The sequence below is a fragment of the Vicugna pacos genome, chromosome 23, assembly GCF_048564905.1.
Source record: "Vicugna pacos chromosome 23, VicPac4, whole genome shotgun sequence".
In the NCBI taxonomy this organism is placed as follows: domain Eukaryota; kingdom Metazoa; phylum Chordata; class Mammalia; order Artiodactyla; family Camelidae; genus Vicugna; species Vicugna pacos.
Genome location: NC_133009.1, coordinates 5,633,928 through 5,652,034, shown reverse-complemented (window position 1 = coordinate 5,652,034; position 18,107 = coordinate 5,633,928). Strand labels below are relative to the sequence as shown.

Here is an 18,107-nt window from a genome sequence, read left to right as displayed (position 1 = left end):
AGTGAAATGGGGAAAAATTGAGTTCCCTCCATTCTCTCTAAAGCTAGAAAAATATCCACATTACAAATTTATTGATGAAACTTCCTGTAACCTAGTATTATCTCTTAACAGAATAGAAAGAAAATATACTGATGATTTTTTAAAATGATATAAAGAGCAGCAGACAAAACATTCCCCAGTGGATGGGGTTCTCCTCTGCTTGATCCAGCTGTATCTGCTTTCCTACATACCCACCTGCCGCAAGGAGGCTGCAAAAGCCTCATGAGAACTATTGAGCCGAGTCCGGAATTGGCTGCAAATGCTCTTGGCCAACTTGGAGGCACTGAGGCTCTCAATGGCCTCCTGGGCCACCTTCCTCTTCCACTCCAGTGTGATGGCAGGTGGGCTCACCCATGTGATGCGCTGGATGATCTGTCCGGATGAGGACAGTGAGAACATGGAAGGATGAGAGCCAGGAACCACTAGAAAGAACCAACAGCCTCCCCTCTTTGGATTACCCCCTCACTAGGCGCAGGCTTTTAAGACAGGAGCTGAATGAAGCCCAACACTCCTCTCCAATTCCATCTAATCAGGGCTCAGCTAAAAGAAAGGCATCAGAGAACACTGGGCCTAGTCTTCATGTTCACAAACCCTCAGCACACTGCACATTCAGTGCAGGGGGTGCCTGATACATCCCTTTCTCAAGTCAGCAAATAACTCTACATAAGAGCCAGATCAAATTCCAGAAAAGAAACCACACTTGTGGCCTCCAGCAACAAAGCCTGGTTCCGAGAAACAACTAAGGTTAGAAAAAGAAATACGAAGAAGTCAGTGAAGTAGAGTCTTGTGGCTAAAATATTATTAAATATCATAAAATATCATTTAGACACATCACTTTTAAGAGCTAAAGGGGGCACTGTTGAAAATTATTTCGGAACAGGCATAAACCAGAGTTCTCCCAGGCAGGGAGACTAGGGCCCATGGTCACCCTACACCGACAGAAGATCCTAGGCGTCAGTTTTTGCTGGAGTGACTAAGATTCATTTGAAACAACTAGGGGCTGGAAAATGTTTCCCTAAGCAACCTCTACCTGTTTGATTTGCTCCCACAGCATCCTTGTAACTGAGGACCCTGAGTGAAATGTGACTTCAACATGATAGGCAGCATTTAAGATCTGAAAGAGAATACAGAAAAGAAAATCCATATGCCATGAGTAGAGTGGCTAGTTTTTAAAAATGCAATAAATGATATTTACTTCAAGAACACAGTCCAGGTTCAAGGTTCCCAGATCCATCCCTCGATATGTGCAGAGTCAGTGCAGGCTGATCATCTATTTTGCAACTATTTGGGCCCCTTTACTTCATCTTCATCTTCTTGCTCATTGACTCAACTGCAATTGTACTTGTTTACAAGTACCTGCCACAGGCAGCAGTCATGAGATAGGAAAACAAAATAAAATTCAAACTGCATTGGCAAAAAGTTGAAAGAGAAATTCTCGGCTAACTTGAAGCTGGGCTTGTGGGTAGATTCTGTTTCATGTGTTATCTGTGACATGCTCTCAGCCACCCACCCTTTGAGTACCTGTTTGAGATAATTACTGGTGATGTGAACTGAGACATCCTGAGACTTCTCCAGGCTCTGCAGACACCGCTCCAGGGTTCCGACGAAACTCTCGCGCAGGTAATCCACGGAGCTGATCAGCTTGTTGGCCACTGCCTGATTAAGCCGGGAGATGATGAGTTCCTGGATCTGTCGGATGCAGCATTTGATCTCTCGGGTGCCCACTGGTTCTCCATTCTCAGGGACAATGACATCTATGGAGGCAGAGCAAAAAGCTAGTAGGTTGTGAGGGGAGGGGGCAGGCACACTGCAAAAAGGCATCTCCCAAGTCAGAGCCCAGGGGCTACCAAGACGACAACGGCTGCAAAACACACGTGGCTGATAAACTGACTCAGCATGACCAGGGGCCACGCAATCCTCAACTACTTGAGGCATCTAAGAACGCTGAGAAGGAGCAACTGTATCCAGAAGGAGCCTATTGACTTTGGCAGCTTTTATGTCACATTTATAGGAGGGGAAGAACAAAATTCATTGAGTGCAGACTATTTGAAAGGCACTACAGTAAGCATTTTATATATGAAATCTAATTTAATACTAACAATAACTTTGTCAGGTGCGTATTAGTGGTTATATTTTATATGTCAGGAAAAAGGCTCAAAGAGAGAATAAAATGGGCACCTGGAGAGGATGGTACAGGAAGGAAGTAATATAGCTAGTACCTGAACTCAGAGCTCAGGGATTCCAGAACCTCTGATCTTTGTATTTGAACCTCTGATCTTTGAATATTTCACACTTCCTAGCATGTTACTGAGAAAAACCCAAGAGTCAAGAATTCAATTCTAATCAATTACTAGATAAATAGAAACCGTAAATGGATTGTTGTCCCCACTATGTTATTACTTCTCAGGATTTTGCAAACCAGAGGACAGAAGAATTTAAGAGAAGATAAATTACCTGCAAAAACTCCACCCCTAAAAAGGCACTCTTATGAAAACAGATTAAAACAAAATTTCTTCTGTATAGCACAGGGAACCATGTTCAATATCTTATAATAACCTTTCATGAAAAAGAATACGAAAACAAATATATGTATATATATGCATGACAAGGACATTGTGCTGTACACCAGAAATGGACACATTGTAACTGACTGTATGTCAATTTTTTTTAAAGCATGTTTAAACTTAGAAAGAGGCACTAGTGGTGGAAATTTAAATTGGTGCTATCTATCAAACATGTAAACTAATCAAACGACAAACAAAAAATATCAACATACCCTTTCACTTAACTATTGTTTGTGCTTCTAGGAGTTATTTTTCTAGAAATATACCCTTAGAAATCTCAAACATACGTAGAATGATGAACAATGCATTACAGTCTATAATAGCAAAAAAAAGAACTAGCCTAAATGTCCAGCAGCAGGGGAATAGTTAAATAAATTAAGGCATATCCATTAGAAAAAGACCAATTTCTCTGCACATTTACAGAAAGATCTCTAAGATATGGGTTAAGTGAAAAAGCAAGGGCAGAGGAACATATGGAGGAAAACGAGATGACTAGGGGACAGCACCTTTATATCTTTGAGTTAAATACCAAGTATGTATTATCTTTCTAAAAAATAAATATTTTCTAAAGTATGTATGTCAAGATAACCAGTACATATGTATTACCTTTATTTTAAAACAAACAAAAACCATTAATGAAAATCTGGTTCCATAGGATATGTAGTAGTTCTCTTCTAAATCCACTCATCATTACCTCAAGGATACCCAGAAAGGATCAGAACAGGTAAGAAGCAGCAAGTAAATCTTGTCTAAGATCTAGCCAACTAGATAAGTAGATCCGCAAGTCCACGATGTAGTTATTAACAGAGCCAGACATTTGATCGACTCGTGCCCAGACTCCACATCCGAGCAAACCACTGTGTCCCAGACTCTGAATATAGTGTATCTGACACAGGACAGACAAGCAAATATTTCACTGACTGCTCAACCTACCTGTCCTGACAACCCTTATCATGTCCACTCTGATGCTAGCATTGATGCTGCAGTGTCTTTTATTCAGGCACTGAATTAAATTAAATATTCAGAAGATTTCCTGGGACTTCCACTGCAAGTGAGCATTTCTCAGCAATTCCTCCCTATAATGGGAATTCGCCAAAGAGGCATCTTTGTTCATCTTTAGAAAGACCTATAAGAAATCAGGCATCCAATGCTCACTAAAGTCAAGTATATTTCCTTTGTACCTATAAGTATATCATAAACATATACCATCATTCACATACTCATTCATTCTCCAAAGACGTACTATACACAGACTGTTATTTGTTACAAGGGATATGATGATGAATAAAGACCCAGATCCTATTCGCCTTCATTTCTAGGACTAAAAAAAAATAGAGAAACATAAATAACTGTGAAATACAGCAGAAATTTCAGTTACAGATGAAATGCTTTGGGGGTCCCAATGTATGTGATCATTATTAGCTAAGAAACTTAAAGACGACTTCATGAAAAATGTTATTTGTGGAGGCAGAATTTGAAAACTGACAGATAAAAGACATTTCAGGCTTAGAGCAGGGCATGGGCAAAAAAGGAAACAAAAGTATAGGAAGCACATAGAGGACAGCAAGCAGCTTAGCCCACCCAAAAAAGAAACCAGAGGAAGGTGTACAGTGGGAAATATGACTAAGAAACTTGGAAAGAGCTAGGCTTTTGGAAGATCTTGAATACTAGGCTAAGGAATTTAAACTCAGTCTGTAGGAATAAAGAGCCAATAAAGATGAATTGGAAAAAAGGAGAGAAAGTGGTCAGTGAGATCAGTCAGGTAACAATAGTTGAGTTACTCTAAAGAAGAGGGACTAGAGAAGCAAAGGTATGTATGAAATATGGAAGAAGACTCGTTAGGATGTGGCAACTGACTGGATATGGGGACAAGAGAAAGAAAACAAAGACCAGGCTGAGGTTTTGAAGCTGGTTACCAGGAGGACGGGAGCATCAGTAACTGGCAGCAGGTGAAGAAGCAGTAAAGCATGGAAGTTAAGAGTACAGGCTCAGGAAGCAGACTGTCTAGATTTAAATTCTGCCTCTACTATTTAGCAGCTGTGTGACCTTGAACAAATTACTTAACCTGTCTGAGCCTGAGTTTCCTCATCTAGAAAATGGCAAAAGCAGAAACCACCTAGGGAGGCTGTTTTAGAAAAAAGCAAGTGAAAAAACTGATGCTAGGTCCCATGTCAGAAATTCCGATCAAGAGGTTTAGGGGTCTCAAGCATTTTCAAAACCCTCCCATGTGATCTGGGTGCGTGGCTATGACTGAGAACCTAAAGGGTAACGTGCAAACCACCTCGCTTTAATTAACAGGCAGTAGAGCCAATGGTCAGTCAACAAAGTCAGCAGCATCTAAACCTCAGCCACCAAAAGACCTGACCAATCACTTGGCCCAATTTTGCTAACAGTCATTCATGAAGAACGGGAATGCCACGAAAGCTAAAACCGCTACTTTGGGAAATCCTCCTGAGTTAGGTGTCAGGAGCAGCCTGAAAAGAAAATGAGACCATGCACACAAAAAAGAACTGATAAAGAAGCACAGGCCACGTCAAAGGAGCCCAGGAGAAAGCACAACTTAGTGACGTTCTTCAAGCAGCTCTTCTCCAGCTCCATCAAGGTCAAAGGGGTACAGATACAAACCAGAGACTTAAAGAGCACTCTTAGGATGAATTTACCAAAAGTTGGACTAACAGTCCTGGGAAGGGATGATGGTGGAATCTTCCAGGAAGGTCTCTCAGAACAAGAGAAGGTGAGCTCCTGCTAATGTCAGGGGTAGTTGAGATTACCCTGAGGTTCCTTCAGAATTAATGTACTCAACTTCCAGCTGGAAAAGACTTAGAGGATGCTGTAGTCCCGGCTCCCTACCAGGCTCCACAAGACCTACCTTTAAACTCCATGTTGGCAGCATCATCCAGAAGCTCCTCCTTCATGGTGTTCAGCGTCTCAACAATCATGTCCTTCATCTCCTCCTGCTTTCGGTTGGCAATATTCATCAGTGATTCGTACAACTCGTTCTCCTTTTTCCGTGTGTACTCCAGACGCTTGGGAGTAATCTGCAGGTCCCGCTGCATGTCAAAGGCCTGGTTGATAAAGATGTCGAGGCAGTGGCAGTGCACCAGGTTCAGGGCCTTGGCTGCGTCCACCAGGCGGGTCTGCAGCACCTGGTGAGAAAATGTGTTCAAGTGTCTCAGCTTCTCACTTTGCTCCACCAGCATGCTCTGAGCTTTGGTGTCTTGGCCGGGGGCCCCACAGTTACAGTGACTGCTGCTCAGATAGCCCAGGTCAATTAGCTGGCGGTGAAGTGGTGATCTTTCATTCTCCATTCTTCTGGTGGAGCAGTCGATTATCTCCGAGCCCAGCTTCGGCACTTTGAAAAAGAATATGGGAAAGGAGAAATACTTTCGGATTTCCTGAAGCTCTTGCTCATCCCTCTCAGAGAGTTCATCTTTGTGGACTGCATAGGTTATCACAGGCAAGAAATCATTCACCAAGTCACCCAGAACATCCACTGTGGGCCGGAGGCCTTGGCACGGTGCTACCACAATGTCCACTTCCTGGAAGGGGAAGGGGGTCATATCAGCACTTCAGGGTCAGAACCAATCCTTGCCTCCCCAGAGTCCCACACTGAGACCAAAATCCAGATCTATGATGGGGAAACTGAACTTTGGTATGCCCCAATCATTCGTCCACCTCCTTCCTCGGTTACCAACACGCCCTGGTGCAGCCTATGAGGCAGGTACTCATCTAGAGAGAGTGAAAAACCAAGTAAGTAGAAAGGATGGCAGTCCCTTTAGCCATTTCAGATAAAAAAGAGTATTTGGTCCCTGCCTTCCTTTGTTGTTTGGAAACTCCTACTGATTCTCTCTGATGAAGAAATAAGACAAATAATAGAAGAAAAAAGAACTCAACAGACTGGGAGGGAGTCTGCCTGGAATATTCATTCCTCCCCTCGCACTCCTCTCACACCCCCATCCCCATCTTTCTAACCTGGCTAACTCCCAAGCATCCTTTAAATCTCAATGTATATGTCATGTCATACTCTTCGGGAGTCTTTCCTATTGCACCATCCCATTTTTCCCTCATTAGCTTATAAACTCTTTGAGGACAGGGACCATGTCTATCTTGTTCACTACTATAACTCCAGTGCCTAGCACAGAGTAAGTCCTTAACATTGTTCAATCAATCAGTCAATCAGTCAGTCAAGCAGTAAACTGAAGGCTAGATCTACCAAACTTACTGTTCTATTCTAAGTCTGCAGGTATCCCAAAGTCTTAGCAATACCTTTATGCTCATGATCACTTGGAATGGCTAAGGTTTGCCTATCCAGTATTTATCTTCTGCATTATTTGGAAGGCAATGTCTTTTACATATAGAGTCGGCCATTAAGAGTTGGGGCTACCAGGAAAGCTCTTAGAGAAGGTTTGATTCTACCAGGAAGGACGCCCTTTGGCCCTGCCCTTCCTGCCTGGAGTACAGCTGTGACAGACAGAGCAGCCGTGGCCTTCCTGCAGCCCTAGGGCAAACCTGAGAGGAGAAACCAGCGCTAAGGATGATGAAGCAACAAGAAATAGGGAGCTTGGGTCCCTCGTGACGACAGCTGCCACACCAACCCTCAACTGCCAGGTTTCAGACTTCTTTTATGTGAGGGAAAAAAAATTAGCCTCTGTCTTGCTTAAGCAAGCCCTTACTTTTCTGATTGCTACAGATGGTCGAACCCAATCATAACTGATATACCCAAGTTCCTAAACTGAGGTTCAAGAATGATATCTGATTTAGAAACAACCTTCCACAGGCCTTGTTCCTAGTCAGCAGTTTCTTCTTCTTGTTCTGCTTCTTTCCTAAGGATCTTGAAGCATTTAAGAGCATGTATTTCCATCCACCGCATAGGCTGCTCCTCACAATCTCTGAAATTGTCTACTTGGCCTGACATTCCAGACCCAAGGGACAACCTGGAGACGTGAACCTATATCACCATCACAGGCACACCAGCCCCGAAGTCTTCTGGGTCTGTAGACTCAAAATCAATCCTCCACAGAATTCCAGCATATTTTGCAGAGTCATCAAAGAACGCAGATCTGCTCAAGTATGTGTCCTTAAAGTTATCAGATGATGCAAATTTACTTTATTTGAAATCTAAGATAGACAATTTGTTTATTTTCTTTCAGACTAATACTCTGTTTTCATTCCTTTTTTGAGCAACAGGTATTGCTGATAAGAGATTTTTAAAAATCAAAACCTGGGACCTTTTCCTTTTTGATCTCCTTCTCCAAACAAGCAAGAAAGGGCTGGGAAATGTCAGCCCCTTTTTCTTGCACTGACTGTGAGTGTGTGTTTGTGTGTGTGTGCTGAAAGACAGAAAGAGAAAGAGAGAGCTCTCCTAGTCCCTGAAAAGCACAAAGGTCTGATCTTCTTCCTTAACAAAGAACGAGTTAAGTTTTATTCTCAGGTCACACAACTTTCACTTGGCCGGCCACTTTGAACTCCCTAAAGCTAAAAGCGCTTTTAGCATCTCACTATTTGTAATCCGAGCAAACACTGTACATAAATCTATCTACTTTCTACCCAAGCCTAGGCCAAGAAGAAACCTGCTGTTTCATCTGGGCCCGGAACTGTATGGAATGTTTTCTGATTGGAAGACTAGTCTGATACCCACCTCGCTATCCAAAACAAGCCCCCTTTCACTACGCTGAGTCACACTACCAGAGTATGAATCAGTTTATGAGGCATATTCAAAAAGCGAGTAAGAAAGAACTTTTAAGGTTTAGAGTAGAAAATGCAACTGCCTAAATACCAACATTCTAATTACATATAATAATTAGACTAGTAGAGATTCCCCCAAAATGAAAAGCTATAATAAGAGAATTATAGGTAAAAATGGCTTTTAAAATATTTTTAAAACTCCTTCTGTCTGAAATGTATACCTTGTAAAGATATAAATCAATCAAACTCATTACAGAAATTTTATGGGGAAAAAACCTAAAAATATTCAAAACCAAAGTAAGTGTTGGTTAGAAAGTTTTCAGGAGGAATTTTATTTCCTTGTTTATTTGATAGATTTTCTTAAAATTCTAAAATAAATTCCTAGGTTTTCTTCAAAGGACTATTTTGTGTGCAACAGAACCATCAGCCAAAGCTGCCAAATCCATTTGTAGAACTAATATCCTCTCTAAGAGATAGCTGACTTTATTTGCTCACAGGTGCACATTCATTAAAAAAAATGGATTCAGTGGATAAAGAAGATGTGGTACATATATACAGTGGAATACTACTCAGCCATTAAAAAGAATGAAATTCTGCTATTTGCAACAATATGGATGGACTTGGAGGGTATTATACTAAGTGAAATGAGACAGAGAAAGACAGATACTATATATCACTTATATGTGTAATCTAAAAAATAAAACAAACTGGTGACTATAACAAAAAGAAACAGACTCACAGATATAAAGAACAAACTAGTGGTTACCAGTGAAGAGAGGGGTGGGGGTAAGGATGAGATAGTGGTAGGGGATTAAGAGGTACAGACTATATTAAAATAGCATCCAAAGTAATAAAATACCTTGGAATAAATCTAACCAAGGAGGTGAAAGAATTATACACAGAAAACTATAAACCATTGATAAAGGAAATTAAAGAAGACTTTAAAAAGTGGAAAGATATCCCATGCTTTTGGATTGGAAGACTCAATATTGTTAAAATGGTCACACTGCCCAAGGCAATCTACAGATTTAATGCAATCCCTATTAAATTACCTAGGACATATTTCACAGAACTTGAACAAATCATAATAAAATTTATATGGAACCATCAAAGACCTAGAATTGCCAAAGCATTACTGAAGAGAAAGAAAGAGGCTAGAGGAATAACTCTCCCAGACTTCAGACAATACTATAGAGCTACAGTCATCAAGACAGCATGGTATTGTTACAAAAACAGACATATAGACCAATGGAACAGAATAGAGAGCCCAGAAATGAACCCATAAACTTTTGGTCTACTCATCTTCGACAAACGAGGCAAGAATATACAATGAAATAAAGACAGTCTCTTCAGCAAATGGTGTTGGGAAAACTGGATGGCAGCTGCAAAGCAATGAAGCTAGAACACTCCCTTACACTATACACAAAAATAAACTCAAAATGGATCAAAGACTTAAACATAAGACAAGATACAATAAACCTCCTAGAAGAAAATATAGGCAAAACATTATCTGACATACATCTCAAAAATGTTCTCCTAGAACAGTCTACTCAAGCAATAGAAATAAAAGCAAGAATAAACAAATGGGACCTAATGAAACTTACAAGCTTCTGCACAGCAAAGGAAACCAGAAGTAAAACAAAAAGACAGCCTACGGAATGGGAGAAAATTTTTGCAAATGAAACTGACAAAGGCTTGATCTCCAGAATATATAAGCAGCACATACGACTTAATAAGAAACAACAAAACAACCCAATCCAAAAATGGGCAAAAGACCTAAACAAGCAATTCTCCAAGGAAGACATACAAATGATTAATAGGCACATGAAAAAATGCTCAATATCACTAATTATCGGAGAAATGCAAATCAAAACTACAATGAGGTATCACCTCACACCAGTCAGAATGGCCATCATTCAAAAATCCACAAATGACAAATGCTGGGGAGGCTGTGGAGAAAGGGGAACCCTCCTACACTGCTGGTGGGAATGCAGTTTGGTGTAGCCACTGTGGAAAACAGTACGGAGATTCCTCAAAAGACTAGGAATAGACTTACCATATGACCCAGGAATCCCACTCCTGGGCATATATCCAGAAGGAACCCTACTTCAGGATGACACCTGCACCCCAGTGTTCATAGTAGCACTATTTACAATAGCCAAGACATGTAGACAGCCTAAATGTCCATCAACGGATGACTGGATAAAGATGTGGTATATTGATACAATGGAATACTACTCAGCCATAAAAACCAACAACATAACACCATTTGCAGCAACATGGATGCTCCTGGAGAATGTCATTCTAAGTGAAGTAAGCCAGAAAGAGAAAGAAAAATACCTATGAGATCGCTCACATGTGGAATCTTTAAAAAAAAAAAAAAAGCACAAATACAAAACAGAAATAGACTCATAGACATAGAATACAAACTTGTGGTTGCCAAGGGGGTGGAGGGTGGGAAGCGATAGACAGGATTTCAAAATTGTGGACTAGATAAACAAGCTTATACTGTTCAGCACAGGGAAATATACACAAGATCTTATGGTAGCTCACAGAGAAAAAAATGTGACAATAAATATATATATGTTCATGTATGACTGAAGAATTGTGCTCTACACTGGAATTTGACACAACATTGTAAAATGATTATAAATCAATAAAAAATTTAAAAAAAGAGGTATAGACTATTATGTATAAAATAAATAAGCTACAAAGATATACTGTACAACACAGGGAATATTTTTTATAATAATTATAAGTGGAATTTAACCTTTAAAAATTGTGAATCTTTATGTTGTACACTTGTAACTTATATAAAATTGTACATCAACTATAGCTCAATTTAAAATTTTTCTCAAATAAAAAGGGGGGATTCAAGGCTTTCTAATGGTAGGTACTGCCTGATACACTGGCACCTAGAAAGAAGTTGTCCACTCCTAAATGTATCTTGTACTAAGCAAAAATGGATAGAAAACAAGTACCATGTTCTGTGTTCTCCATCCCCCAGTTAACTTGGGCAGTTGGTCTCACTGTTCTGACTATCACGACTGCTGGAAGGCAGGCAAAAAGAGTGGCTGGCTGAGACCCGGGCAGCAGCACAAGTGAGCCTGGAAGATGATATGTGATTCTGCAGTACTTACGGTGAAGGGATGACTCATGCCTGACGGGTTATAAACAAAAAGGGAAGCCAGCACTGTCTCCTGGAGACCGGGAGTGAAAAAAAATAGATTAGCCAAGAGAGGATGAGCCCTGTTCTGGGCCCTGTTACAGCCACCTGAGACAGGAGACTGACCTCGGACTGTCTCAGGGAAGGCTGCGTTCCCTCCTGGTGCCTAGAGCAGTGTCTGGCACTCAGTGAGCATCCAATAAATAAATGTGCAAGTCATGGGTGAATAAACGATGTCTTTACTACTTGCTCAAAACCATTTTTGATCATCATATGTAAATTTTTCTATTTTTTAACCCATTTCCCACACATTTATCTGGAATTGCTGTTTGCCTGTGAGTAAGCATTTTGCTCCTAACTCAATCAAGGAAACAGAATCTCAGGGCATCAGGAGAGTGTGCCATGATTCCCATTTTGAGTCACAGCAAATTCCTAAAGAGATTCTGCTGGTAGAAAGCATTCTGCACAGATCTATGGAATCTACGGATGTTGTTAAGTTCCCATCAGTTTTCTTGGTAAGATTAAGAGAATCCAGAAGAAAGCGACTGCTACCCTGCAAACACCAGAATTGACCTCTTTGGTTTTGTTTTTGATGTAAAGTGATACTATCTTAAATGCCAAGAAGAAATCGCTCAATCACTGAAGAAACCTGACCACTTCTTAAGAATACCAGCTCTCCCTGGCGAGGACTCCATACTCAGTGGCTCGTGGCACATTACCAAACCTCGGTGACAGCTAAGGATGATTAGCTTACTGATGGTTCAAACAGAAGACAGTCACGGTCTCAGGCAGGTCACAAACAGCTTTGTTTTCTCTGGAGTTCGGCAGCCTCAATGCAACACACAGAAAAGAAGTGCATAACTATACTGAGTCCTGCCCTTGCTCAGCAACTGACACAGACTCTGTCCCCACCTCTGCATTCTGCCTGTTGTCACTGTCAGTTCTCCTCCCGTGCCCATTCTCACAGGCAATTGGAGGTTTTTCTGTTTGTTTTTAGACAGGGTTGATTCTTCCTCATTTTTATGTAGTTTCCTGAACTCACTGTCAATCTTATTTCTATTTTTTAATTAAAAAAATTTATTTTGGGGGGGGGATTAGGCTTATTTATTTTTAGAGGCGGTACTAGGGGTTGAACCCAGGACCTTGTGTACGCTAAGCATGCACTCTGCCACTGAGCTATGCCCTCCTCCCATAAACTCACAATCATCTTAAGTGTCAATTACATATTAAGGAAAAGACCTCTCTATTCTTGTCACATTGCAGAAAATCCTTGACTCGATACAAACACTCCCCAAGGAGGAGCCACAACTGAACTGGTTTCTAGGCTACAAGAGGCCTGAAGAGGCTGGGCCAACCCAGAGCTTTATCCCAGCAGACAGCACAGAATGGATTACAAGCTCATCTTCCTACCGAGTAAAAGTAGGGAGTGGCTAACTCAGAGGCCAGAGCAAGACTCGGGGAAAAAGCACGATCTCAGTCAAAACCCTCAACTAGCCACAGACAGCATGAGACCATAAAGTTAAAGTGGACACAAATTTATAATTTCAAACACCCCAAAGCAAAGGCTTTAGCTCTGCATCTCAACTTGTGAGCATGAAGCCCTTAAGGATCAGATCTATCTGATTCCAAACTGTGATGAATCGGATAACAGATAAGTTGACAAGAATGTACTGAGTAGCCTCTATGCATTCTACCTTGTGGATATTCAAACTTCCAGGTACCCACAGATATAAATAAAAGTAGGATTGTGAAGTTTTATTCTCTTACCACTTACTAGATTCATCAGGAGAGACAAACAGTAGAATGGAGAAGAGAAAGGGAGAGGGGAAACTTTGCCTTTCAACTTTATAACTTCAACTTCTGCTTTATTTACCTTTTTATAACATCTCTCTTTTCTTTCATTTTATTACAAAAGCACTTCATAATAATTATGAAGAACTCTGCCTCAGACATAGTAAACAAACTTACGGTTACTGAGGAAAGGGAGTGGGAAGGGGTAAACTTGGGAGTTTGAGATTAACAAATGTCAGCCACTATATATAAAAATAGAGTTTTTAAAAGTTCCTTCTGTATAGCACAGGGAACTATGTTCAATTTCTTGTAATAACTTTTAATGAAAAAAATATGAAAACAAATATTTGTATGTATACGCATGACTGGGACATTGTGCGTACACCAGAAATTGACACATTATAATTGACTGTACTTCAATTAAAAAAAGAAAAAAGAACTCTGCCTCTAACTAGAACAGAATGACAGCTGTAAGTAAGCTGGAACCAGAAGGACTGAAGTTTGACAAAAGGAAGAAGTTCCACCATGGACGGCTGTCAGGGAAGGGATGAGTGACTGAGAGAGCAGGAAATTCTCTTCTCAAGGACACTGATTAGTTCATCCAAAAGAAGACTTACTAAGTGCCAGATACTGTGCTAGATGCTTTACACATAATCTCTCATCTAAGCCTAAAACTTGTCCTAAAAGATACAGATTATTCCTCCCATTTTCCAAATGAGGGAACCAAGCACAAGAGTCACACAGTTAAGTGACCAAATCAGGATATAAATCCAGGCCTACTTGACTATAAAGGCTGTGTTTAGACAGTAACCGAAGCTCTACTGTGTCAGGAGCTGCCTGGGCTGGTGCTAGGTAAGTTCTGAACGAAGAAGAAAGGATGGAAAAGATGATCTCAGGGATACTAACACTCCAACTGTTCTTTGTTAAAAACTGCATATTGGCTGCAAGCAAAAGCCCTGCTCTGCTGTGAAACAATTTGGCAAAAGAAGTCAAGAAGAAAATATTATCACCCCAATAACAGAGTTTCTGCCTGTTGACAGTACTTTCAACCTCTGAGTCTCTGAATCAGGGGAAATTCCTTACCACCACCATCCTCCACCCATAGGGAAACACAAACAAAACAGAGAGATGCACTTGGTTCAGGAACAAGGCAGACAGGATTCTAAAAAAGGGAGAGGACCAAAGAGGAAGATTGAGACCATGGTGTCTGCCAGATTTTCTCCCAAAGAGCCAACCTTGAAAGGCCAAAGGTGTATCAGCAGCTGTGAACTTCCAGCTGTTCTTTCTAGGAGGTATCAAGACTATTACAGTGAACTCAGCGATTTTAAAAAGAATCTTGCCGCTAAACTACACACATCCTTAATTAGGTAAATTAGCCTATCATACGTATTACCATGTTTCCTGGCAAAAGAGGAATGTATTGGTTGTAATTCATTGTGTATGTTAGTGTGTTAGAGGAAAGGCAAGAGAGGTGCTGAAGGCAAAGAGCATAGGATGACTGCATTTGCCTGAACTTCCCATATCCTTTTTTTAACATATCACTTTAGTTCCCCTTTCTTTTTGCCCTGTAAAATCATGGTTTATTTTAATTATAATTCTAGAATATCATTCTTTATTTCTCTGTTCTATACATACTACCCCAACTTTGTTTCTCTTCCCTTGGCATGGCCATCTTGACCTAATTCCACATACCCTCTCCTCCCAAAAGTATCTTCTTACCCCGAGGACCATCACCCATGCTGCTTTCTTTCTTTTACCCATCAACTACTAGCTTTCAATGTAGATACGTACAAGAGAAGACATGGTATCTAACTAAAAGTAAGCAATACATAATAAGTTTAGTCTCATAAGGTACCAAATTAATACCAAAAACTAGACAAAAATTGAGAGAAGCTAGTTTTCTACCGACAAACAGTGTTTAGTTAATTTGGGGGTTAAAAATTTGCAAACATGAGTCTTTTATAGTAAGATACTTTATAATGACTTTGGATTGTGAAAATATTAACTGCTGAGAAATTAATAATATCAATGTCCATGTGAAATTAAAAATAGATTATTTCCATTGATGGGTACTGAATGAGGGTTATTAAGAGACGTCTTTACTACACACAACGGGTTAGAGTTAAAAATAGTAAAAACTAAGTTTATTTGCAAAGTCACTAGACCTTGCCTGGAAACATTAGTCTACCTTAATTCTCTGAAATATACCCTGCCAGACATCACCATGAGCCAGTAACCATGACAGTGTGTGGCAGTCTGGCAGCCAGGTGACATGTCCGTTTGTCCAAAGAGCTGGAAAACACCTGGGGGGGGGATAAACAGGCTATTGATGAAAGCAGAAAACTCAGAGCTACAGAGAGCTATGTAACTACCAAAGAAAATGAAACGCCACTGTGAGGCTGCAGGAATCCCACCCCAAGCTGAGGAAATATAACCTTCTCTGCTTCTTTTTATTCCTTTTCTTATAGGTGTTCATAGGAAAAAAACATACACACTCATTCGCATATGCACCACACACATCAGATTGAGGCAACTCTAAGGCAGACAACTGTGTTCCACTGGACCTGAAAAAGGGAAAAAAAGAAAAGGAGGTGGTGTATGTATCAGAAAGGGGATGAAGTTGTGGAAGAGGAAGTATGGGCATGGAGACAGAACTAGTGAAGATGGTGAATGGTGAGATGTTTTGCCAACTGGAAAATGACAATGTTTTAACACTAAATGAGGGTGCAGAAACTAATGGCTTGACAGTGTTCTCTATTGCTGAATTATGAACTGAGAATCTCAGGGGACTGAGAACTAAAAAGCTGGGAGTACCAAGCACCGTGGGTCCATGTGAGTTGGCCTCTTCTGGAACAAACTGAAAATGGCTAATTTATGAGGACTTCAAAGTAACATATTAGAAGAATGACCATTGTATAAGAGTGTAGGAGCAAATTCTTTAATAATTTGACAGTTACAAATGAACACCTCATTTCCCCTAATTCAGTCTTGGTTTCCTTTCTGTACCACCCACTTTACAAACCAAATGGAAGGTCTTTATAGAGCTAACTCACTGGTCCTAAATATAACTAGAGCTAAAAAAAAAATCTTTCGCACTGGCACGAAAAATCTTCAGAGTAGCTAGGAAATGCTCCCGGCAGTAAGCTGAGCATCCGTGGTGTGTTTAATGGAGACAGGAGCCTGACTATGGCGACAGAGCAGGGCCTGAGCTCCACAAAGGCTGCCAAGGCCCCAATGAGGCTCAACATCAAGGGCTTCTAGACTTAGAACTGCTGGGGTCCGTTGCTGTTTCCACATCAAAACCATTGGAGTAGAAGGTAGATCCGGAGAAACACTGGCTAAGGAAGCCTCACAAACCACATGAAACAGAACATGAGAAGCTCGAGGATTCCCCCCAAAAAGAAAAGATTATTTCTCAAGAAAGAGAATATATATTTCAACTGCGTAAGGAGAAAGCTGATTTACATATGAGATCGCTCATACGTGGAATCCAAAAAAAAAAGAAAAGAGAAAGACAAATGAACATAAATAGAAAACAGAAACAGACTCACAGACATAGAATACAAACTTGTGGTTGCCAGTGGGGAGGAGGGTGGGAAGGGACAGACTGAGAGTTTGAAATTTGTAGATACTGACAGGCATATATAGAACAGATAAACAAGTTTATACTGTGTAGCACAGGGAATTATATTCAAGATTTATGGTACTCACAGCGAAAAAATATGTGACAATGAATCTATGTATGTCCATGTATAACTGAAAAATTGTGCTCTACACTGGAAATTGACACATTGTAAACTGACTATAACTCAATAAAATAAAATTTAAAAAAAAGAGAGAGAGAAAGCTGATTTAGTACCTCAAATTCCCAGCCAAGTAGCCTCCTTAACCGTTACCATTTTGAGTGCTTACTACATCTATCAGGAGCAGCACAGGGAACTCTCAGCAGTAAGATAGGTGCTCACGGATGCACTTGGGGAATGGCTCTCTCTTTTCTGTGACTTTCTTTTATCTCCTCAATCCATGGGACAAAAGTAAGTGAGAATTACAAATTGAAACCAGGGGGCGGGTATAGCTGAAATCATTAATAGTCAGCATGCACAAGGTCCTGGGTTCAATTTCCAGTACTTCCATTAAAAAAAAAGAAAACCAAAAACTACTAATAAATAAATAGACCTAATGACCTCCCCCACTAATAATGATAATTAAAAAATAATTAAAACCAATAAAATGAAGGGGCACAGAGAGATCAATCAGTTTGCCTGTCCTGCAAATGGCTTTGTTCACATTCCGAGACTGTTTTTAAAAAGCAGTAACAGGAAAGATCACCACCCAACCAATAGTAGTCATCTCAGCTATTTAACAGTGTCTTCTAGGCTATAGGTCACAATGTATCAGGTCAGATCATCAATCTAGTGGGTTGCTACCATTTTTTTTTAAATGAAGTCACAGTGCAATATCAAAAAGAAAATCCAATCAAAAAACGGGCAAAAGATCTAAACAGATATTTCTCCAAAGAAGACATACAGATGGCCAACAGGCACATGAAAAGATGCTCAGCATTGCTAACTATTAGAGAAATGCAAATTAAAACTATAATGAGGTATCACCTCACACTGGTCAGAATGGCCATCATCAAAAAGTCTACAAATAACAAATGCTTTGAGGGTGTGGAGAAAAGGGAACCCTCCTACACTGTTGGTGGGAATGTAAACTGGTGCAGCCACTATGGAGAACAGTATAGAGGTTTCTTAAAAAACTCAAAATAGAGTTATCATATAATCCAGCAATCCCACTCCAGGGCATATATCCGGAAAAGATGAAAACTCTAATTTGAAAAAATGCATGTTCCCCAGTGTTCT

At 40.3% G+C, this 18,107-nt stretch overlaps 1 protein-coding gene across 5 annotated transcripts in view; it reads right to left on the bottom strand.

Annotated features, from left to right (window-relative positions):
• The window catches only part of DSTYK (dual serine/threonine and tyrosine protein kinase), a 59,051-nt gene that overhangs the window by 21,430 nt on the left and 19,514 nt on the right, over positions 1-18,107 (bottom strand). For 4 of the 5 annotated variants that reach the window (XM_072948369.1, XM_006215485.4, XM_072948371.1 and 1 more), the window contains 4 exons: positions 5,473-6,142; positions 1,561-1,793; positions 1,070-1,153; positions 235-411 (listed from right to left, as the gene is read on the bottom strand). In XM_072948369.1, coding sequence (XP_072804470.1) covers positions 235-411; positions 1,070-1,153; positions 1,561-1,793; positions 5,473-6,142 — 1,164 coding nt within the window. The remainder of the gene's footprint in view (positions 1-234; positions 412-1,069; positions 1,154-1,560; positions 1,794-5,472; positions 6,143-18,107) is intronic. The other variant, XM_015248920.3, reaches the window with a different exon arrangement.